At 53.8% G+C, this 23,874-nt stretch overlaps 1 protein-coding gene across 5 annotated transcripts in view; it reads right to left on the reverse strand.

Annotated features, from left to right (window-relative positions):
- Positions 1-1,708: 1,708 nt before the first annotated feature.
- WWP2 (WW domain containing E3 ubiquitin protein ligase 2) overlaps positions 1,709-23,874 on the reverse strand; it is a 128,958-nt gene continuing 106,792 nt past the window's right edge. For 4 of the 5 annotated variants that reach the window (XM_045533361.1, XM_045533362.1, XM_045533363.1 and 1 more), the window contains 15 exons: positions 21,239-21,413; positions 15,797-15,851; positions 12,067-12,148; positions 11,372-11,500; positions 10,900-10,975; positions 10,573-10,644; positions 10,260-10,348; positions 8,367-8,526; positions 6,804-6,937; positions 6,373-6,513; positions 5,624-5,744; positions 5,198-5,302; positions 4,217-4,313; positions 3,975-4,047; positions 1,709-3,610 (listed from right to left, as the gene is read on the reverse strand). In XM_045533361.1, coding sequence (XP_045389317.1) covers positions 3,511-3,610; positions 3,975-4,047; positions 4,217-4,313; positions 5,198-5,302; positions 5,624-5,744; positions 6,373-6,513; positions 6,804-6,937; positions 8,367-8,526; positions 10,260-10,348; positions 10,573-10,644; positions 10,900-10,975; positions 11,372-11,500; positions 12,067-12,148; positions 15,797-15,851; positions 21,239-21,413 — 1,609 coding nt within the window. In that variant the 3' untranslated portion in view covers positions 1,709-3,510. Of the gene's footprint in view, positions 3,611-3,974; positions 4,048-4,216; positions 4,314-4,448; positions 4,571-5,197; positions 5,303-5,623; positions 5,745-6,372; positions 6,514-6,803; positions 6,938-8,366; positions 8,527-10,259; positions 10,349-10,572; positions 10,645-10,899; positions 10,976-11,371; positions 11,501-12,066; positions 12,149-15,796; positions 15,852-21,238; positions 21,414-23,874 lie in introns of those variants that run through there. The other variant, XM_045533364.1, reaches the window with a different exon arrangement.

Raw genomic sequence — 23,874 nt, forward strand, 5'->3', positions numbered from 1 at the left:
TTATTACAATGTCTAGGGATCTGAGGCGGGGGGGGGTTCTAATAACCATAATAGAACTAGTACCTAGATGTTTTACTTGAAACACTTCAGAGTAAGAAAAAAATTAAGAATATAATAAAAGCAAAGAGGGGTAATTAGAAACCACAGAGGAAAAGATCTGAGCAAGAATAAGTTGCATTATATTATTCAGTCAACTGTATATTTACGTGATCATAGCAATGGAAACATTTTTGTTGCTCTTCAGCTTTTAGAATAAACCTTTGGAGAAAGTACGGAACATCTCATTCTGGTTACACAGTAGAATGTAAATGTTAAAACAACTTCGATTGTGTGAAAGTCAAAGGCAACCAGAGACCAGGGAGCTCAGATCAGTTTAGAGGGGCAGCAAGAGATCCTGCCCGGTCGTGAGGGTGGCCAGACAAGAACCTGAAGGGCCACTTGGTAGGACCTGCTGGAATTTTTTAAAGTGTATCTGGAAGGATCCAAAAGAAGCCAGCAACAACAGCTGCCTCCAGGAGGGATGGGGGTGGGGGGGCCAAGGGACGGAAGAGTAAGGGAGGCCTCTCACTGCAGACCCTTTGCATCTTTGAATTCTGAACCTTGTAAAATTTTGTAACATAAAGGTGCATAATCAACAATCCAACTTCCAGGGCTGTCCTCTCCCGGAAGAGCAGCCCCAGCACACAGACCTGCCCAAAGGCGTTTGCCGAAGCTCTGCAGCCACCAGCGGCCTGTTGGACACACCCTTGTGACGCCCCTAGGAAGGAGATGGGCGTATTCTAGAAACACCGCAACATGGAATATCACACAGTAGTTTATATTGACACACAGGGAAAGGTGTCGCATTTAATGAAAGAAGTCAGTTGTTCCACATGTGTAATAATCCCTTTTTGGTATATTTTAAAATCCTGTGTGTATGACTTGCGTACGCACACAAAATAGTCTGGAAGGCCCACGGCCAGCTGTGCACAGGTTCTTTCTGGAGAGAAGGGCGGGGAGCGGCATTTCTGCTTGAGCGTGTCTTACTTGAAGTCATTATGAGACATCTGTGTAACGCGGACTTTTTTCAATGATTTTGTCAAAATACAGGGTTGCCCTGGCACATGAAAGAAAGGCTTTGGAGCTGGTGGGAGTGAGTTCAGCTGATGGGCTCCAGGGAGCTCTGGACATCTCTGTCTCCCTGAGAAGAGGCCACCAATGGGCCACATTTCCATGTCAAATGCATCCGGCTCCATCAGCATGGTGACCTGCCCCAGCTTTAACACTTCACTGGCAAAAAAAAAAAGGGAGCGGCAAGCCCTTGTGTGACCATGAGGTCCAGATCAGGTCCCTCTACAATCATGGAACTCGGGAAACCCCGGTAAGTATCTCTTGAATGAATGAATGCCCAGAACACTCTCCCCCAAGCCCAGCAACCTATAGCTGTTCCTGGTCTGCTGCCCACGGCAACTGCTCCAAGAAACCCAGGCCTGGCAGGGGGAGGCTGAGGACGGCGAGAGGGTAGGGTGAAGCAGCCGACCGAGGGCTGAAGCCAGTGATCCCTGGACAAGGACTCGACCGTCCTTCCCAGAAGTAGGGCTGCCTCGGTGAATGACACACGTTTCTCAAAATAAGCATCTCCACCTCTATCCGGGTCTGGAGGGTGTATGGGCCCAGAGGCCCCCTGTCTGGAGGACACAGTTTTGCAGACATCCACACCAACACCACCCACAGCTGCTGATTGTTTATTGCACAAGAAACTGGCAATATCGAGGCGGGGGGCGGGCATTACGAAACACTCTGCTGACCGACCCAGTGCTACCGAAGGGCATTCCGTACAGACACTTCAGTTATTTACACGTATGTACGCACACACAAGAACACACATGAACACCCGCAAGCCTGACACTTCCAAACCTCACACCACAGCTCACGCCCCGGCCCACCCGACAGAGCAGCCCGTGTGGGGACGTGCCGCAGGGGGAGCAGCAAATGACGGAGAGGGACAGAACAGGCTGAGCTGCAGCAAGCTGGGCCGCTCAGACCAGCACACGCGACGGGCGGACAGGGGCTGTGCCTCCACGGGCCTCGGAAGGACAAGGTCTGGGCACATGAGGCCATCCTCGGAGGGCGCCCCACGACCAGCCTGAGGGCCTGTCTGGGGTTCGAGGCAGCTGGTCTGCAGCTGGTGCTCGGCACTAGAACCCCGGGGGCCTGGATTGGGGAGTCTGCAACGGTCACTACTCCAGCGCCCCACGGGAGCACATCCACCTTGGAGATTTCAAGGAACGGCCGAATTCCCATGTCGGCAGCTGGTGGGAACTCCAGAAATCAAGGCAGGCTCTGCAGCAGCTCAGGGCCCTTCTGCTGGTTTTCCCTGCCTGCGTGCAGATAAAGCCTCGCCTCTATGCAGGACGAGCACTTTCAGCCAGGGGGGGCCACACTGCATCCTAAACAGGGGACTACGGACCCACCGGGAGCTCCAGGGGCTGGCGGGGGACACAGTCAGACCCACACACCCATGGCAGGGGCTGCCTGGGTGACTGTATCTAGCCAAGGGGCTTCTTCTCTATTAAAGGCTGCAAGGTTGGGAGTGTTGCTCAGGACACCAACCCCTTCCTCTCTGCCAAGCTCAGGGACCAGGCCACCATGAGGACAAACTGCCAGGTCAAGCCTGCCTGAGCTCACGGAACTGCTAAGCGGGTTCCTGAGAGGAGCAGCTGTTTGGGAAACTCTTAGACCCATGGGGCTGGGTCCCTCAGGGTCCCGGAACACCTGGGGCACCAGCTCCTGGACAGAAAGTGAAAGCAGCACACCAGAAAACCAAAAGCAACCCTATGCACGAAGGCTTCAAGTTCATGAACAGACAAAGAAGTCTGCGGGAGTTTGCCGTTTCCATCCCACCGGCACCCAGGCAGCCTGGACGACATTTTGTTTGCTGAGAAAGAACGAACTAGCCGCGGCCGAGTCCTGCTGCCCTGCCCTCCCGGCCAGAGCCCACCAGGGAGGAAAGTAAAATCAGCCTTGACCCAGAGTCCTCACCCGCACACCTTCATCTTACATGGATCATCGGGAAAGTTCTATTTGAGACAGAACCTCTTTTACTGGCAGGGACCCTTGGCTTTCTCGGTCCAGAACGGCTACCCCAAGTGGCCAGTCTCCTTCCCGCCTAACCAGCCCACACGGCCCAGGGCTCCGGCCGTTGCCCACCTTCCCTGGCACACTCACGCATACCCAGGCTTGGGCCCGGGGAGGGGACAGAGTTTTGCAGAGAGGGCCAGCCCTCCAGACTTCACACAATGGGTGGTGGGGCCAAAGGTGACTGGGGGCTTTATTCCAGACTGCCACCCGCAGGTGGGGGGGCTGCAGCCTCCCAGGGTCAGGCTCTTCTGCCACCAGCATGATGACAGGGTGGTCCCATGCAGGGCCACTGTCCTTGGGGACCTTCCGAGGGCTGCACGGCCAGTGGCCTCTCAGGCAGGGAGGACTCAGGACTACGTGTGCGCTGGGGGGCATGGGGCGGCGGCCTGGTTACTCCTGTCCAAAGCCCTCGGTCTCCTCAATGGCATAGAGCAGCTTCTCTTTCAGCTGTTCGTAGCTCTTGTAGGGCGGGAGATCCAGACGGTTGAAACTGTGGGGAGGGAAGCAGGACCCTCAGCAGCCCTGCCCAGCTGCAGGGGGGCCACACAGCTCACATCACTGCCACGGGCTGACACAGCAGGCCCCACAGCGCAAGCTCCTGGACCATGGGGGCTGGGGAGGGGCCAGGATGGCTGCACAGTGGGGAGGAGCCGCACGGTGACACCTAGTGGGTCGGAGGCCCAAGGCGGTGGCAGCCCGAGCACATCACAGCCCTGTCTCGCCAACCCACCACCCCAGAGCCACCAACAGCTGCCAGAGTCAAGGCTCGGAAGTGGCTGCACCCACTGGGCTGCCCCAGGGGGGTGTCGGTTCTAAGAGGCTCCCCGATCTGCTGCCGAGACCTGCAGGCTCACCAGGTGTGGCTTCTGGGCAGCCAGGTCTCCTTGCCAACCTTGTCGATGCAAAACTTCTGTGGTCCGTTGCTGCCTGTTACCCAAGGTCAAACACACCGCAAGTCAACTGAAACGTCCCTTCCCAAAGCAGGGCCCTCTGGCTCCACCCACAGACAGGCTCCTCCCCCTCCCACTGACCTGCTTCCAGGAACACACCTGTCCTCACCCCCAGCCAGGGCCCCAGCAGGGCAAGGGAAACGTACCGATGAGCTCGGCAAAGCCCCCAACGGGCAGGCGGCAGGTTCCGGTCACAAACTGCAGCAGCCGGATCCTTTTCTCGTTGTCCATCTCCTTCACCACCTGGAACGCCGCACGTCAAGGCACATCAGGTGGCCCCTTGGCCAGGCCCTAACGGGGAGCTCCCCAGGTCAGCGGGGCCCCTCTTTGGGGCTGAGAAGACAAAGCCAGGTTGGGCAGGGGGTGACAGCCACCAACCTGAGAGACCCCAAAGGTGCTTTCTCTAAGAGGTTGTGTCTGCAGAGCATTCCCACCAGTCCACAGGACATCTCTGGGTCTCAGGGACACCTTGGGCCAGGTATTCTCTTCCCATCCAAGTTCTGCTTTTAAAAATATACTAAGGATGGCAGTGACTACTTAACGGGTATGGGGTTTCCTCGGGAGCAGATGAAATGTTCTGCATCTAGAGAGTGGTGGCAGTTGCACAATACTGTGAATGTACTAGAAGCCACAGAATTGTATTTCTTAAAATATTTAAAATGACTAATTGTATATGAATTTCACCTCCACAAACAGTACATACACAAACAATATGTATGTTAAACTTATTATTTTCTTATGTATGCTGTACTTCATAATGACAATAAAACCCATATATATAAAGAATTCAATTCATTATATCCAAGATGACAGCTCACTCAATTTTTCTGGAGCCAGGGGACTGCCTTCCCGTCCTGTCTGGCTGGAAGGGGACCACACAACTGGCAGCTTTACTTCCTTCCCGCAGGCCACCCCCTGCCCTGCAGAGCAGCTGGCCCAAGGCCGACCACTGACAACCTCCTGTCACACGCACTGGCCACGAACCAGCTGCAGCAGCCTCCGTTCACCCCAAGGCTGGGTTTACCGTCTCCTTTTGCAGGTTGGGGGGCAAGGGGGGCAGTGGTGAGGGGAAGGTCAAAGGCGAAGGGTTCCTGGGCTTGAGGTCTAATTGGGGCCCCAGGACGCACCTGCCAGAACCACTGGATCTGCTTGCTGTTCTTGGTGTAGTGCCGGTAGATGGTGTTCTTCTGCCAGTCGCTCATGTCTATCTCCTGCATGCCGCACAGCATCAGCTGCAGCAGGGGGAGGCCGTCAGCACGCGGCCGGCCCTCCCCGCGGGGAGGTCTTCCACTCACCGGCAGATGCAACAGTCCCCAACGTTTCCAACTAGCCACTGTTGCTGGCGGCTTTAATAATACGGGTAACGCAAGTCCCTGCTTTCTTAAAACAAGCATCCAGGGACGGGTGGACACTGAGGACCCAAATCAAACCCATCTGCCCTGCTGGAGTGGCGGTTTTACGGGTGAGTTTCTGTGGGTGTACAGTGAGCACATCAAAGAGCAGGATCACCCCACAAGCAGGGGCTCGGAGTCCCAGCAGCCCCAGACACTCACCTCCAGCTCCTTCTCATCAAAGTAGCGCAGCCACTCTAGCGGGGCCACCTCGTTGAAGCCATCCAGAAAGGCTTTGGTCTGCTCCTCCACGCCTCGCGTGAAACGCCAGTCGGTCAGCAGCCTGAGACCAAACCCCAACATGAGTGGAGCCCAAGACCATGTGGCCAATACTGCACAGGGGCACCAAATCAGCAGAGAAACTTCTGGCACACCTAGACCCAGTGTGTTGAAGGCCCCAGAGTAGAACCTTGAAAAACTCACAGTGACCCGGAGATCGCAGTCTTTGAGATCACCCTCCTCACCCCCAGCACCTGCTCCTCCTGCTCCTGCCGCCATCACCGACTGAGCCTCAGACACGTGCAAGTGTGGAGGTCACAGGCCAGACCAAGCGGCCTGAAGGACAGGCAGTGGGGAGTGTGCCCCCAGCACGTATCACACGGAAGTCCTTTCAGTCAGGAGGGAGGCAGAGACACCTAAGCTTGATGCCTCTTCAAAGAAATCCAGCCCTGTGGTCGTCCCACATGGCAAAAAAGAGCAACCTGAAGTCAGGGACAGAGGACCTCGAGCTCTGGCTCCCTCAACTCATGTCATCATGTGACTGGCGCCAGCAGATGCCATCAAGGCAGAGGCAAATGGGAGGGTCTTGGGTCGGGGGTGACCTATAGAAAAGCTTTTCTTTGCAACCCGCCTGCTCCCCTGTCCCCCAACCCCCTCCACAGCCTGCGGAGCTCCCAGCGCTGGTGACCTACATGATGTACTCCTCTTTGTTCTCCTCGGTGACACGGATGCTCTCGCCACCTTCCTTCAGCTCGTGGGTTGTCACCTTGCCTAGGATCTCCATGTCCTGGATGAAGTACAGCTCCAGGCCACACTCCTCTAGGTTGTTCTCCCTGGGGACACAGCACACCAAGAGGGAAGACGTCTATCTCGGCAGAGTCTTCCCAGGATCCTGCGCCATCGCTCACTTTCAGCGCCCACGAGTCCCCAAGGGCTCACAGGTGGCCTAGAATCCTGGGCACAAGGAGAGAATTCCAGAACTGCCCTACAGGGGACCTAGAAGCTGTTCCTCTGCCCAAGCTCTCACAAACACAAGTGCTCGGGGACCTCCGTGGTCGCCACTGGAACCCACTCCCCAGCCGGAGACCTGGCTGCTCGCAGGGCAGGGCGACAAAGAACCCACTTGATCCAGACGATGGAGTTGTAGAACTCGGGGTCGATGGATTCCAGGTCCTTCAGGGTTGGTCTCTTGTTGAGCATCCGCTTGTAGAAAGGGAGGGTGAAGCCCGTGTCGATGAACTTTCCGTGGTACAGAGCCTGGGGACGGAAGGGGCATGGCAGAGAGCTTTGGCCTTCCCTGGCCACAGCCCACCGCAGGCTCTTGAATGCGGCCTCAAAACCTGCCTCCACGACCTGCCTTCTCTCCCTGATAGAACCTCGGGGGCCTGGGAAACTGCAACACCGTTGTCCCTCCCGGGACCTTGGGATGCCCTCCCACCCCACCCTGCACATCCAGCCTGCCTGGGAGCCCACCTCCAGGCCCGCCACCTGCCCTGCACACCTGCCAGGCTGGCTCCCAGCCTAGCAAAGCTCTGCCCCACCATCACAGAAAGGACTTGTTCAGAACGGCCCCCGGGGGCAGCCCTGACTCACTGGCACGCAGGGCTGGGTGGCAGAGGCAGCCAAAAATAATGCAGACACCACTGGTGGCTAGAGCTGGCGGCCAATGGTGAGTAATAGTCTGGGGTTTTACTGGTCTGTCCTGTCGCTGCTGGGCCAGGCGAGTCTCTAGACCTGGGAGGAATGTGCCCGCTCCCAGAGCCCAGCACCTTGGCCAAGAACCTCCAGACGACGGGAAGGGCCATATTTAGTCATGGACCGGCGGGGCCCTCGGGTCCTGGAGGGGAGCTGGGCCGGACACTCGGGAAGTCAGGGGCGACGCGAAGGACAGCTAGCGCTGAAACATCTCAAACCACCAAAGGTGGCAGCAGGACTGTGGCTCCCACGGCCCCCTCCTCAATCCTGGTTCTCCACACTCCCAAGACACTCAACAGGGCAGGAGCCCCCTCTCCAAACTCACACTGTGCCCGTTTCTAGGTCAATGCAGATGCTGCGACGCCCCCTCTGCGCTGCTCGCCCACCTTCGACAGACGCCTCCCACACCTCGCACACCAAGCAGTCTGCTGGGCTCTGCTCTAAGCCAGTGCTGCCTCCAAATCCCCTTCCACAAGGCCTTAGTGCCTCACTTGGACATTCCCAAACGCTCGTGACACACAGTGGCACCTCCCAGAGACGGGCAGCGGGTGGGCAGTGACGGTTTCGCCCGGCTCTGTCATCCCAACACCCCCGACGCATTTAATGTTAAGTGACATCCGTGGCCCAAAGACCCTGGGCATCTGCCTGACAAGTCCGGCAAAAATCGACACGGGAAACCCTTCGGTACCCTCGGGGTGGCCACCGAGAAAGCTCTGGTTTCTCCAGAACTCTCTCTAGCTTTTGCGTGTTTAGGTTAGGAGTTCTGTGGGCATGAAGCAGGGGGGCCCCAAGAGGGAGCGCCGGCCCACGGGGCTGCTGTTCGGGCCCGCTGCCTCCGGGGGCCCAGAGCCCACCCTCCCCGCAGGCTGCCTTTCCCGGAGGCCGCGGGGAAGGGCGGATGCCCCTGTGCCCCTGCACACTTCACCAGAAGGAAGAGGAAGGAGAGAGGAGAGAATCCCTGGGACAAGGGCCCGCCCCCGGCGCCCCTCACCATAGCGATGAACCTGCCAATGAAGCGGAAGTAGGTGAGGTGGTCGGGGTTGATGGAGGAGGCGGGGTTGATCTGCAGGCAGTAGTTGTTCTTGCCGGCGTATTCAAACAAACAGTACATGGGGTTGAGCACCTCGTGGGACAGGAGGAAAAACCACTCTCTGTGAGGGAAGAGAGAGAAAAAAACAAGAACAACGGAGTTAGGACTCTCTGCCAGTGTGGCTCGGGTGGTCTGGAGACATGTGTCCTGGGGAGTAGAGCCGGGACCAGTGCCTGGGCCAGCCCATACTAACAGCTGGGCAGTGCGCGGGGCAGGCTCAGACCTGGGCAAACCAGGACGGCAACTGCATTTGAGAACGATGCTTAGGAAAACCTGCCTGTGAACCTGTTGGTTCCCAGGTGGTGCGTTCTAGGACCTTACATGACAATATCCAGAGCTTCTAATGGCAAAGGGGCTCCCTGCACCCTGGGCCACCACGCAGTTGTGAAGGCTGTGCATTGCACAAGGGCACTATGTTGAAGTATCACAGACCTACGTCTTTATTATAACAACTTTCCTGCTTTGCTGGTGCTGTATAAATAGCAACCACCCTGCTTCCACCCGACCTGGGGAGGCAGCACAACATAAACACATGGTAACATGTTCCCAACTCCTGACCCATGAAAACTGTACTCCATGCTGCCTCTAGATCGTAACCTCACTCCCAGCAGCTACACCACGGGCATCTCACGTCCCTCGCCCCTGCCCTCCCCTCTTCCCAGGCCCCGTCACTGTGCCCTTTCCCACACTTTCACGCAGTTACACGACCAAGACCCACGCCTTAGCATCTGTTTGTGCCCCAGGTACAAGCCTCAAGCCAGAATCCAGAGTCCTTTTGGGCTTGAACTAAACCAGCAGGGGGACGTCCCAAGGAGGCCAGTCCCTGGCTGCTGGGCTGTTTGTGGCTGGGCAGACGAGGAGTCCTTCGATGCAGAGGGTGCCCCGGTATCCTGTCCGTGGTTCTACCCTGTGGTAGAACAGCATGACGTAACCTACCATAGGGTAAAACCACTGGCAGGACACAGAGAGAGAGACACACACAGGGCGCGAGCCACACCAGAAGCCCACCAAGCAGAGCCTGGAGAGGAGGTCACCACGGACAAAGGACAATCCATCCACGGGGGGCCAGCGCAGAAGGCAACACCACCAGCGAACAGAGGACCAGAAGCAAGTTAACCCCACACCAAGCGAGAAGACGTCCTCACACCCTGAGAGGTCAGTGAGCAGAGAGGTCACCACGGGCCCAGGTGCTCCTTCCCTCTGTCGGGGCCCTTCTGCCCCGTGGGCCGAGGCACCGTTTCCCAGAGAGCTGTTAACTTTTGCAGGTGGACTGGGCTGAGGGCAAGACCATGCTTTGGGCTCATTTCAGGGTCACATCAGTTGTTTCAATTTACTGACCCGTGCATGTGACATGAGCTGAGTCCTGATCCAAGGCCCTTTTGGCCGTGACACAGCTTATGCACACTGAGACATCTGACTTCTCCTGCTCCAGCTGCCTCAAGAGGAGGGAAGCCCAGGGCTGATTTTAATGCACGTGTTGCTGGACTGGTTGTTAAAGTACAGAAATAACGTCACAGTGATTGGTAAAAGAGCCACTGTCCTGAGCCCCTCCCCCAAGTCTCCCCATGACCCCATAACTACGGGGTTAGTTCTAGCCAAGACAGGGGACCCCAGGACCCTACTCTAGGCCCACTTGGACCGGCCATACGGATTCAGTATTTTGAACGGCGCCCCGTGCCGACTTCTGAAGATGCACGAGAGCTCGGGAGTGAGTCTGCGCGAGGAGGAGGCAGGTTTCTGGCCCCGCAGCCGGGGGAGGCGGGCACAGTGCAGCCTCAGGGCACGCGAGCTCACCTGGCGATGCCTCCATAGTCCAGGCCCTCCTCGCCACGCATGATGATGTAGAGCCGGCGGCGCAGGTCGTAGGGTTTCATGTTCATGATCTGGGGAGACAGAGCATCTGGCCAGCCTGCCACTCTCCCGCCCACAGCAGGTGGGGGACAGAAAGGGGGATTCTAAGGCCTCCTCCCCAGCAGACACGGTCACTGAGGCCCACGCCTTGGACACGCAACAGTGTGGGTGTAACAGGCCATGGGGTAGAAGAAAGGGTGGTGGGCGGAGGGCTCTTGCCTGCCCCTGGTCTTAGGCTCCATAATTATGCTCTAACCTGTTGGAAAGAATCCTCGAAAAGTGTCTGCCTGGAAACGTTGATCTTCACGTGGCTGGGCAGGGCATTTGACTGAAAAGAAAAGGGAAAAACCTCAACTCGGGGCGATGAGTGGTAATCTGGTCTCCTGTCTGTATGAACCGGGATCCCCAACACTCCTGGGCCGGGACAGGGAGAGCGCTGTCCCCAGGAACGGAAGCTGGGGTTACACCAGCATCTCGCTGCCACCTAAAACAGACGATCCACCACCTGCGGCTGGGCTGGGACAGCCGGGCGAGAGAAGTCAACAACCCCAGCTGCCCTGGGAGTCCCAAGACCAGAACTCACATGGCAGAGGAAACGGAACTGGTGATACTTCCATCGAAAACTTCGATCGTAGGCACCAGGGGAACCTTGCTTCGGCCTGGGAAGAGAAAAGATGTTCTAGAATCCACATGATTTCTCAAAGAATCAATGATTTGTCTTTGTTACCCCTAAGGAAAGCTCACGCTATGTTAATTTAAAGATGAGTAAAGAGAGGCACACAAGAAAGAAAGTGACTGCCATTCAGATCTTTCAGGAGTGAAAAGGAAAATCTAGAAATAAAGCCAGGCCTCTTGTTTTTAGAGAGATACGTCCAGCGTTACTGTGAAGGAACAGGACTGTCCCTGGTCCCCAGCCCCTTCAGTGTGACACCAGCACCGGGCACCAGAGGGCAGCAGGAGCAGCAGGGCACAGCACAGGCCCCCAGAGCCAGCAGGACAGGGACACGCTGGGCCTGTGCCCACAGATGCTGCTGTCCCCGGCGGGAAGTCCTTACCCCGACTCAAACCCTGGCCGAGGATCCTTAAAGGTGGTGGTGCGGGTGTTGTGGTCCACGAAGTATCGCACCCCCTCGCTGGTGTATTTCATCTCCCACCCTGAGGGCAGAGCCGGTTCCTGGATCATCCTGAAAACACAGCGGCAGGGGGTTAAGGGCTGTCCCCACCTTCTGGGCCTCAAAGCGTAGGAGGCTGGGGTCCCCAAAGTGCTGCCTTGTCTCTGCTTTCCCCAGGCTCTGCAGGGCCCTTGGCGGGCGGGGGGCCTTGAGGATACACACCCAGCATGACCCAATTCGTGAGGTCACTTCTGCAGTACAGAGAGGTCATTCACTATCCCAAGGCCAAAATGCCAGCCCTGAGTGGACAGCACGACGCTGAGCGGCCACCAGCAATGCCGAGACACCAAGTGGCCCAGCCTGACTTCTCCCGGGGTGTTGGGGAGCCAGGTGCCCTCAACCCTTTTGCAATCAGATTGTCGGCAGCCTGTACAGTCCGCGCAAAGACCAGTGATGCCTTCCAGCAGGGCCGCCCTCCACCCACCAAGACGGTCTAAGGAGCTACTTTCAAGCTCTCCTTAGGCCAACACTACATCCATGTCATGAGAGTCTCTGGGCACCTGCGCGTGGCTAAAGGTCCCCTGACATCAGCCTTCTGGGACAAAAGCAGTCCAAGGCCACTCAGCCCCAGGGCTTACCCTTGGGTCCGAGGGTCCTCCCACTGGGTGGTGCGAGTGTTATGGTTCACGTAATACACCCGGCTATTGTCCTGTCTCTTCTCTGACACGGGGGAAGAAAGAGAAAACAGTCAGGTTCAAACATCTTGAGTTCTTTCGGTCTGGCTCCGACCCCGTGCGCTGGGTCTGAGTTTCTGCCCGTTGCCAACCTGTTAGAGACGTTTCACTGGCCCAAAGCCTGGCCCACTCACATTTGTCACTGGGTAACAGGACAAACACAGGCCTTCCTTGTGTGTGTGGGGGGGGGGACAGACACATTTCCAGCTCAAGATGAAACGCATCTTCGGTTGTCTGGGTTGGTGGAGGGCGGGGGTGGTGTGGCAATGGGGACGGAGCAGCCCAGCTGAAACCAGAGGCGTAATTGCAGCCAGCTGTGTGCAGCATGGACACACCGCAGCTGCCCGCCCCGCCAGGCCCCCGCCCCTGTCCCTCAGGGCCAATCCCTGGTCCCGCGACCGCTCAGTCCATTGGAGGCAGCCAAGCTGGGTGCCTCTGTCCCACAAGGCAGGGTCCATGCGGGGTGGCTGCACGTCCCCCCCCGTACCTCTGTGGTCAGCATTCTGCACCATGGGGCCCCCGTACCCCCCACATTCTCTCTCTTCTCCTGCTTACAGGCAAAGTTTTGTTCTAAAACTCTGATTTCCCAGCAAAACCTCCATCTCGCTTATAAGTAAATAATTTATGGCTGGGGCTGTGGACACTTAAAATGCCCGTCTTGCTTCCACACCTAAGTGTATGCTTTGAGATGAGTGTTTGCAGGGGGAGGGGGAGGGGCAGACACACTTTGCTCAGGTCGGGCCCGTCTCTAATCTCTTGCCTGTTACTGACACACTGATGGTGGCTCTGGGACCCCCAGGGGTGGCAGTCTGAGCTCCAGCTAGACCCAAGCCTGGCTGGTGACTTTGGACCTTGAGAGGGGTTGAAAGGGGTGAATGGGAGGAAAAGCGAGGGGCAAGGCCCCCGACCCCCAAAGAGGTCACCTTTCCCAGGCCATTCCTGAGCCTTCAAATCTGTCTCTGTCCTGAACACAAATGATACTAATGGCCCTCCCTCGTTAACAATGACAGGGAGAAATGAAAGAAATAAAAATAATCAGTTCCAGAAGCTGCAGAGAACTCAAAACCTGAAAAAGGAACAGAACTGGGAGGACCAGCAGCCCCCGATCCCCTGCAACAGGAATGAAGCTGCCCGTGCCCAGGACCAACCCAAGGTCATGGTCTCTCTCTGACTCTCGGCCTTAACTGGTATCCACGACTCAACTGAAATTTTCAAACAGGCAGTATTTGTCAATCTTGCCTCAATAAATCTGGACAGACAGATAAAAATAAAATAAAATAAAATAAAATAAAAGGAAAGGAAAGACAAAAGGAAAGCAAGCAAAGGAGGTGCCCTGAACTGTTCCAGAGCCGCCACCATCTCAGCTCGGCTGTGTGACCGCCCACAGAAGGAAGACTTGCCGAGAGGCTTCCAGGGGAGGGGGCCGCTCCCCGCCCAGCAGCTACCGCTTTGAACTAGATCCTCCGCGTCTGCCCTGCCAAGGGCTGAAGCCAAGGCTAACCGCCAGGCCGGGGGATCTGTCCAGCGGGTCTGAGGCCTGTGCCGTCATTTCTGGCTCTGCTGCTGCGTGGAGGCCGCTCGCGGCCCACTGAGCTGCCTCCCTGCTGCAAACGGTTTCACTGCAGTCTGGGGGCTGGGAAAGTCCTTAAACGAGCGCCTGGCTCGACCTCACTTTAGGGGCGAGCGGGCTCGGGAGAATTCAGTCACACGCCCAGAGCCAGGGCTGCGGAGGAGCAGATGTGGATCTAAGCCAGCCCGAGAGGTCCCAAGTCCCAGAGCAGTGTATGGGGACATTGCAGAGTCTCTCCTGGAGCAGCAGAGGGACACCAGCAGGCTGCCAATCCATGCAGTTCTCGCCAGGTTTGGCAGCTCATTCTTAACGAGCCCTGGACAGGCAGCCCCTGCCACAGCCCCAGGGAAGCCAGCACAGAGTCCTGAGGATTTGTGATCAGGAAGGCACGCTGGCCTTTAGCCAGAATGTTCTTTTCCTCAATTTTGTACTATTATACTTTGGTGGCTGTTTCCTAACCGTTCATAAACAGCATTGTTTCTGGCCGTGGCGCCTCCATTCCCATCTCAACGATTTTTACACTTGGCATCTGGAAGGTGCTTTCAAGTCTCTATTGGCTACTCTTACCTGGTGACTGTCACTTAGCAGAACTGGTACAGAAAGAAAACCCTTTGACTGGGCTACACCACCTGCCTCTATAGGGCCAGAAACAAAGCCAGGTCCCTGGCTGCAGGTCACCAGCTGCCAAACAGGCATTACAGATTCTCAGATTCTTGTTTAATCTGATGCGCTTTCCCCTGCCTATGCCTAGGCAGGGGTCCTAAGTGTTTCACCCTCTCGCTGTGACTTGCTGCCAATTTCTGAGATTCCAATGACACCTTTCATTGGTCCAGGGAGCCAGGTGGGTCATCTGTGTGTGTAGCTGAAAATCAAGAAATGTGTGGAAGCTTCACGAACTAGTATCTCCTGCAAGAATGAACCAGAAGGTCCTGCTAGCGCTCTGGAATGCAGTGGGAACTCACTAAGTGATAACCTGCGGGTTGCAGGGAGTTGATACAACCTCTTAAATTACTGCCAGGGAGCAGCCGTGTCTGCGCCAGGAGGCTCCGGCCCCAAAGCTGCATTTCCCAGGCGAGGCCCATCCTGCCATCAGCTTCCCAGCACCCTGCTGGTGCCCACACCCTTCCCAACTTACTGCCACCTACGAACACCACCAAACCAGCACTTACTGTCCTCGGCTGGCCTAACCTAGAAATTAAACCCAACATATGCTGATTCCTGCAAACCTCCTGATGAAGGCAGCTCCCAGGGACTCTCGCAGGATGGAATAAACCCTGCCTCGGCTCTGAGAGCTACGAAATGCACCAAGTCTCAGCGTTCTAATGACCCTTCGCGTGATCACTCCTTCCCGGAACAGCCATAAAGCCCATCATGTCTCCTAAGTCATGAGTGTCCATCCTTCAGCTCGGTGTTGGCGAATCACACCAAGGACTCGGAAGGGGTAAGAGGCAGCTGCCAAGTGCAAGGAGGACCCTGCGTGCCGTCATTAACTAGCAATGGTGCACTTCCATAGAGTCGCTACCCGGAGCTCAACCCTCTTATCTGCCTCACTCTGGCCTCTTTCTTTTTTGCTGTGTTGCAAATAAAAAGGTGGCTTCCATTAGTCAAAAGCAGACTGAAGTCCTCCAACATCTTGGCTGCAAAGAAAGGTTTGTTAACGTAGCTCTTTCCAACCATACGGTCACAGAAGACCTGAAACAAATCCATTTGGGCATCATCAGGCAGCATCAACAAAGTTTAGTAATAGGACAGATTCTGGAGCAGACACCTTGAAACTCAAGTCCAAAACCCAACAGTCCCCCAGCTGCTCGGGGACGTCTTTCTCATAGTCTTTAGCTATGGTGGGAGATGCTACAGGGACACAGCGGGGACTGGGCATGTCCCCAACCTTCCAGCCCCATCACCTGTAATCACTCGGGCTGGGCACGCCCGGGGTGTGCTGGAAAGAGAGGGAGAGATGGAAAACCGAGGCATGGGAGAGGGGAGGGAAGACCCGGAGGAGAAGAGACAGAGCGTCATGGCTGGCGGGAGGCTGAGGGCACAGAAGTGGAACTCGGTACTTACCCCAGCCGGGAGGGAGGGGGCCCAGGGGATCATGGTCAGTCGAAGCACTCGAAGACTAAACACAAGAAACACAGCACAACACAGAGGTTAAGAAGAGCCACTGGTTAAAAACAAATCAATCGATAAAAAATAAAAATGCCAACGACTCATTTCCATAGTTTAGCACTTTGCAGAGGATGCAGTGGGACCTTAGGTGGCATCCGCTCCTCTCAAAAAGTCTTTTTTTCTTTTTTAAAAGAAAAGTCAAAAAAGAACCCTACACACGGAGGGCCCCAATGCGTTTCGGAAAAGGTCGAGCGACAGGGAGGAAGAGGTGCGTGGAGGAAGGTGGAGCGGCCGGGCCGGGCAGGAGGGCCAGGCGCGGGCTTCCCAGCAAGCTCGGCCGGGTGCCGCTGCTCAGCTCCCGCTCGCCGCGGCCAAGGCGACTGAAATCACCACCACCTCCAACTTTCTCCAAGAACCACACACAGGAGGGGAAAAAATATCGCAGGCCTTTCCAATGAAATCATTCCCACAAGCCCTGCCCACGCCCAGAGCTTCCTGGCTGGGGCCGGGCCCTCCTCCCTCCACCTCGGCTTCCAGCCCCCACCTCCCTCCGGGGTGTGCGGCATCCACCCAGACTGAGGGCACATTCAGGCCCCGAGCCCCTCACCTCCCCCAGGAATGTTTTCCTTCCCCTTCACAAAGCACCTTTATTCTTCCCAGGCCTGAACCTGAAGTTGCTCAGTGTTCTGTGTTTGCCCGTCTGGGGAGGTGGGGCTGGGGACAGGGGCGGCAAGAGAGAAGGGGAGACAGGAGAGAGAAGGGGGGAACTGGCTCCAGGACTTCAGGGTCACTGTTTATATTAGAAGCCCCCCCCCGGCCTAACTCTGCTTGGAGGTCCCTGGGGAAGGGCTGCAGTGGCCCGAGAGTTCTCATATCCTGCGGGGAGGGGGGGGGCCTGCTGTCAAAAACTTGTCATAGTTAAATAAAAGTATTGTTCCGCTCTTTCTTTCCTTCTTTCCTTTTTTTTTTTTTTTTACTGAAACATTTTTATTTCACTTACTAAAATTTAATCGTTATATGAGGGGATCAAGTTCTAAATGCAGACCTCGGGCTGCCAGGCTGGCCCCGTCTGGGGGTGACGGAGCCACACACGGGCAGGAGGATGAATGGAGCCCAGTCTCGGCTTGAGAAAACACTGGTGGGACTCGAGTGCCAGCGAACCCCCTTCACAGCCCCCCCTCCGCCCCCCAGCTCAAAGGACAGAGAAACTTTCTTTCCAAGGTGGCAACACAGGCTCCTCTTCCAAGCAAGTTCCAACAAAGACGTTTAAGTCTGGAAACCATAGGTTCCCTGGAGGGACAGGGCCCCCTTTCAGAGAAAGGCCTGCTACCTACACGGAACGGAACCGCATGAAGGTGGGGGAAGCCGACCCAGATTTAAGGCGCGTTACATCAGTCTCACGGATGTGCTTAAAATCTCCGTCACAATTCATAGTTGATCATTACTGGACCAAAAAAAAATCTCCCAAATTTGCAGAAGTCACATTAGTACGTGTTTGTGTGTCGGGGGTTGGGGAGACAGAGTACAAGCATCTCACAAAATCCAAGTTCCTCTAACTTTGCTTTGTAGTCAACACGTAAGAATAGTAGTTGTTAAAACATTCGGCAAGAGAAGCAAAGGAACGAAGGTGAAAACGCACGTATTGCAGACACCGAAGACAAACGGAACGCAGTTCTAAGCACCGAGCGACAGCAATGGCCTTGCAAGAGGGGAATAACCACGGGAGAGGTTATTTTAAGAAATCAAAACAAGAAGCACCAGGTGCAAAATTGTTTGCTGCTTCAGGTCTTGCTTCAGAATGAGCAGATCATCTATCTATAAAGTGTTCAGGAACTGCGACAGGAACCGGCTTCCAGCTGGGACCAACTGGGCCTCCGTGGGCATCCAGTCCTCTTCCGCTTAACTGAACAAATCGACAAGACCAAAAGGCCTTTCTTGACAGCTTCCATGACCAGCACTGAACCAGGAGCAGAAAATATTTATCAGCCCTTTTCTTTACCCCTGCCTTTTAAAAAATATCCCAAAGTTGATTTAACGTTGGCTCTTTTGTCAGAGGGGTTTTTAAAAATTTTTCTTTGGTGTCGTCCCATCCTCATTCTATCAGAACTCCACCCTCCCTAACCTGTAAGAAGGGGAGGGAAGAGATGAGAAAGGGAGAGAGACCAGAGACTGATGAACACAACCAGCATGTGAAATCAGATCCAGTGGAAGCTGATGCTCGTAATAATCTTACTTCTTATAGTCAGAGTGAAGCACTTGACTCTTTTGGATATTTCTTCCCTGAGATACACAGTACAACTTGAAAAATAAGAAAAGAAAGCCAGAAGGAAGGAAGTAAACAGATGCCAAGGGGAAACGAAAAATAAGAGCTACACATCATGGCCAGAAAACCAAAAGCCAAAAACCCCACACCTCCAATGAGCCAACCCACTGTCCCTTCCAGCACTTGCCCTGAGATGAGAGATCCCAAAGTGCTGCGTGGGGCACAGGGGAAAAGCACACAGACAGGAGTAAGAGGGGACTGCGGCCAGGAGAGAGATGCTGGGATGTGCAGGTAACTCTAATACACAATTGGTACCATTCATCGCTAGGAACAGAAAGCAGCGCTGTTGAATCGGTCCCTGCGTTGCGAGATCTGGATGTAGCCCCAAGGCAGAGAGCTCACATGAGTGCAAGTCCCTCGGGGACTAAGCACCAAGTTCCAGTAATATTTTAAGATATAAACTCAGAAATAAAGAATGTCTAGCAAATACAGCCGAGGGCAAGAAAGGTTCTGGGAAGGGCATAAAGGTTGTCGTGTGTCCAAAGCGGGCATCGTTTTTTTTAAGGATACACCCGATGGACGCAAAACAAAACCCAGGTGGCTTGAGAATTCAATCCACAGTTGGGCTCTCTGCAGAGTGAGAAACGAGTTGTCTGTTTCTGGGTAATGCAATTTGGAGTCCACACGCTAAGGGCCACAGAGTGGTTTGTTTCAATCCTGCAGACACTGGCTACCTCCTTTAGTTACCAGGGGAGGGACAAATGGGAGTAAAGGAAGAGGTGCCCTAGAGGTCGGGGAATGTGTGACGGTCCCGTCACAATGGCACAATATGCATGGCTGTGCCGAGCATCCTTGGTGCTCCCAGCAGGAACACGACACAGAGGGCAAAAGGAAGCTGCAAGGGCGAAACAAATGACAAAAAAAAAAAAAAAAAACATGCACGAGGATCACAAGCAACAAGGTTCACTGGGGAGTTAGGAAAGGAAAACTGGGCAGAAACAAGGGGAACAATAACGCAGGGGAATGGGGATCGGTAAACGGTGTGTGCTGAGGCTGACGGCAGCAGGAATCGCAGGAGGCTGCAACCTGGGAGTCCCCTGATTGCCATCCCCAACTGTCATTCGTGTTCCCTGCAGCGCAGCGAAGAAGAACAAGGTCTCCGTTGAAGCCCAGCAAGGGGAGGAGGAAAGCCGCTCGCGTAGTATCGGCTCTCAAGTCTTCCGAGTCAAACCCTGGGCCCGAGCCAAACCCCAAAATAACTGTATGAAAGCAACCCTTCTTACTCGTAACCAGGACATGGCACCATAGCAAACAAGAGGGGAAAACCAAATCCAGAGGGGGAGGAAAATCAACAGAGAGACATTGAAAGCAGACCAAAAAAAGATTCCTACCACGTTTTTCAATCTGAGTCTTGTTTCGTGGAGAAAAGGTAACATCACCTCCACGCAGAATCCTCCTATATCCCCAGCTATGCTGAGAAAACCATTTAAGAGCACTCAGAAAGAAAAACTTTTTAGTGTTTAGTTTTTACTTCTAGGGAACCCTCCAAGTCAAAGTTTTACCTCTATAAGCCCAGAATGGCATTGCTAAAAGAAGAGAGGCAGGCGAGAGGAATGCATGCTCCAAACTCTGTCAATCTTTCCTTTCACACACCAAACATCTCGGTCAACCTCTAGAACCTACTTGGTGGGTGATATGGAAGGTGAAAAAAAATTCCTTTAATGAATTTTTTTTTTAATTAGAGAAGCTGGATAATCAGGGAGACAAAACCATGTGAAACTCCTAAAATGTGTCCTTGCTTCTAAGTCAAAGGACAGACAGGTCAAATAAGACCTTCCCTGTTTTGTAGCCATGACTACTCAAGAAAATGGCAGGCCAAGTCATTGGGGCCCAGGTCAAAAGGAGCAATCTCTGAAATGCAGAGAACGACCAGACTCCATCTAATTTTGAAACATGCTAGAACTGGATGCTGGGCACATGTGACGGGGCACCACATCCAGTGCTGGTCCTACTATGGATCCCAGCCTTCATGTTCACCGTGCTCGGAGAAAACACGAGCAGAACTCCAGCTTGGGAACCCACCTCTCCCTGCCTGCTGGGCTCCTCCCAGCTCCAGATCACTGGTGGAGGCTCTAATGGGATAGAGACTCCAGCAGGTGGGGCTGGGAGGAGCCCTAAAGGGACACAGTATAGGGGACCATTAGACAGTGAATTTGGGACCAGAGCACCCTGAATTCTGGACTAGAAACTTTAAATGTTCTTTTGTAGGTAATGACCAACAGAAGATTTTGTGCCAGTAAAGTGATACAATGATATATTTAAAGGCTGCTCTGGTGGGAAACAAGCAGACGGATTGGCAGAGAGAGAAGGCCAACAGAGAGAATAACACAGAGGCTGCTCCAATTCAGATGGGAGGTGGCAGAGGAAAATATCACACACAAGGCGCTGGGCTAGGCCAGGGGTCTACAAACTTTTCCTGTAAAGGGCCAGACAGTAAATGCTTTAGGGTTTTTGAGCCATGTAGTCTCCGCTGTGACTACTTAACTCTACTATTGTGCCATGAAAGCAGTAATAGTCACTGTGTAAACTACTGGACATGCCTATGTTCCAATAAAACTTTATTTATAAAACCAGGCAGTGGGCCGGTTTGCCACAGGGGCTATTATTTGCCAACCCCTGATCTAGATGAATTTTATAGAAGGTCTCCTCTCCTATCCTTGAGAATCTGTCAGGTAACAAAGCTCTAATGAAAAACAACAGCAGCAATGGAAAGAGAAGAACTGGGATGACTGCTTTGATCTGAGGTGTGGGAGAGGCCAAGTTGACCTTCAGGTTTCAGGTCAGGGAAAATGGACTTGAATGGAGGGGACAGAAAAGAAAGCCAGTCTTGGAAGAAAAATGGTGAATTCTGTTTCAGGCATGTTGATTCCTTAAACACAGAGGCTAGATGTGGAGTTGCTAAGTTAGAAACACTGGCCTTTGAGGAATTTCACTGTGATGAGTAAAATCTCCAGGGTTGGGGCCCTGACACCGTGAGCCACCGTTTCCTCTGCTCGCCCAGCAGGTCAACAGAGGCCGGGCATTCTGAAGCTCGGGGAGGCTCCCTGCCTGGAGGCAAGGCCCTGCCCTCTCACCTGGTAGAGGAATCTTTGGCTGAAGTGCTGCATGGCCCCCTGGAGCTGATTCCGCTGCGACTGCCACTGCTCATAGTTGCGCACGTACTCTGCTGTCGGGCGCTGCCAGGTGGTGGTCCGGGTGTTGTGATCCACATAATAAAACCTGCCTCGGGGATCTGTGCGTTTTTCCCAGCTGGAAACAGTAAGCTCGAATGAATATAGTGACCACCCCACCCCCAAATGCTAGAAGGATCTCAGGATGGCTGGCAAGGAAGGACCGGGGGAGGGCAAGGGGGGATGTCTGGCATGGCCCGGAATCCCAATCACAGGGGCTTCTGGGGCTTAGATGTTACGGCAGACATCTGTGGCTGCCTCCGCAGCCATCCATCCCTCCTTGCCATTACCTCCTATCTCCAGTCCAGGGACCCACACGCTTCTAGGGAAGCGGACTCTGTTCCCAGCCCCAGAGCTGAACGGTCGACTGGACCAGTAGTGAGCATGTGATCTGTGCCAGGCCAATCAGGGTAAATCTCAGGCCTTTGCTACAAATTCTAGGAAAAACATACTCTCTTGTCCTTTCCGAATTATGATCCAGTCCCAGGGGGCCAGTGACTACCATTTTGGACCCAAATACAGTATAAAGTTGACCCAGTAGATGGTGGAGCAGAAAAATGGAAGAAAACATTGGTAACACTGTTGAGCCACTAGCTCAAGCTTCACTTGAAATCAGGATTTATATCTAGAATTTTCAGTTACATCAGCCAGTAAATTCCCTTAAGCCAATCTGGATACCAATTTTTGTTACTTGCAACTGCAATTCTCGAGAGAAAGTGGCAATGAAAACACACTGCAGGTCATGAAAAGATGAGTTGGTCCAGACAGCAGGACTCTCCCCATGATCACCTTCCCAAAGTTGGCCCTAAAACACCCACGGGTAAGGCAGGGCTAGAACGGAAGGTAAAAGCCTCAGCAGTGCTTGGCAGGTAGAATTTGATTTCCTCAAACACAGGGGAGAAGTGATCAAAAGAAAGCAGGAGGGGACCTTCCTAGGGTGATGGAGGTTTTCTCCACCTTGATGGGTGTGGGTTCCATGAGTGTCAAAACTCACGGACTGTACACCTGAGGTCTGTGCATCTCACAGCATGGAAATTACACCCTAAGGTTAAAAAGTGACCTTGAACCCAATCAAGCCTCCATATCTAGCTATCAGTTCACAGGAAAGACAAAGGAGAGAGGAACATGTTACAAAACACCACAGGGTCACGATCAGCCACATTCAGAATGTGAGCAGTTCTACAGGACAAATGCCCAGTTTCTGCAACAAATACATGTCCTGGAAACAAAAAATAAGAAAGGGCTGGGAAACTTACAGACTGAGACAGACTTAAAAGACATATCAGCCAAAAGCAACATGTTGACCTTGGGTTTGGATGGGATTCAAACCAAACAAGGACAAAAACACATTTAAGACACTTGGGGACAATGGAACACAGGCTGGGTATGACATGACATAAGGAAATATTATTGATTGTGTTGGGTGGGATAGTGGTATTGTGGTTTTTTATGTTTTCTTTTCAAAAAAAACTCATTGGTTAGAGACATATGTGACATATTTATAGGTCAAAGGATATGATGTCTGAGATTTGCTTTAACATTCATCAGCCCCTGGGAGGTCAGATGAAACAAGCTGTTATTAATTGTTAAAACCAGAAGAGGGTGACAAGGGATTCATTGTACTGTTCTTTCCAATTGGGTGTATGCTTGAAATTTTCCATTATAAATGTGAAAAACAGAGCAGGGAAATCGTGAAAAAAAGAAGAAAGAGGTACCAACTGAAGACAACAGGACGAAGCCAATGCAGAGGGAACCCAGTGTGGGTTACACTGATGATTCCAAAGTGTTGGAGGCCTTTGTTCCCTGACCACTGTCTCATTTCATCTCCTCTGAATTCTCATCTTATGCACACGACTACTGTGCCTCATCTGGTACCTGCCTTGATTTTCTGGGTTCTCCTCCTAGCTGACTCTCTGGCCACCTTTCAATGACCTTTTTAAACTCCAGATCTCCCTAAAAATGGCTTCCCCCAAGCAGCTCCTAGGCCCCACAGCCAGTTCCCAGATTTTGTCTGGACGCTGACCACTAGACTGCCTGGTCTTCATGACCAGCTGTCACTGTGCAGTCAGGTGATGCCACAGCTCTCTCCCCACACCTGAGCCTTCCCCGGCTCCCTCAGGCCCTCATCCCTCTGGATGAACACAGACCACCGCCACTCCCACTGCCCGCAGTAAATCACTCAGTCCAGGGCTTCTTTTGTGTTCTCTCCCTGGCCTTGGCTCTCCGTTTTTATGTCCAGATCTGTGTCACCTCCCCCCTGGACTAACCTCCCCACGTCCATCCACCCTAAAACAGCCATCAGAGTAACCCACTAGACTGGCCCGTGTGTCCCACTCCTGCCCAAAATCTCCAATGGACTCCCCGCAGCTTGTGAGTCAAAATCCTTTAGTTAATATTCAAGGCTCACAAAAATCTGGAACCTTCCCGCCTTTCTCATAATTTCTCTAAACCAGTCATTTTTATTTATTTGTTATTAAAGAAATCATGTTTATATAGCTTTAAAATGCAAAAAGGACTGCAGGAGACATAATGAGAAACCA

Source organism: Lemur catta, chromosome 20 (assembly GCF_020740605.2).
Source record: "Lemur catta isolate mLemCat1 chromosome 20, mLemCat1.pri, whole genome shotgun sequence".
NCBI lineage: Eukaryota > Metazoa > Chordata > Mammalia > Primates > Lemuridae > Lemur > Lemur catta.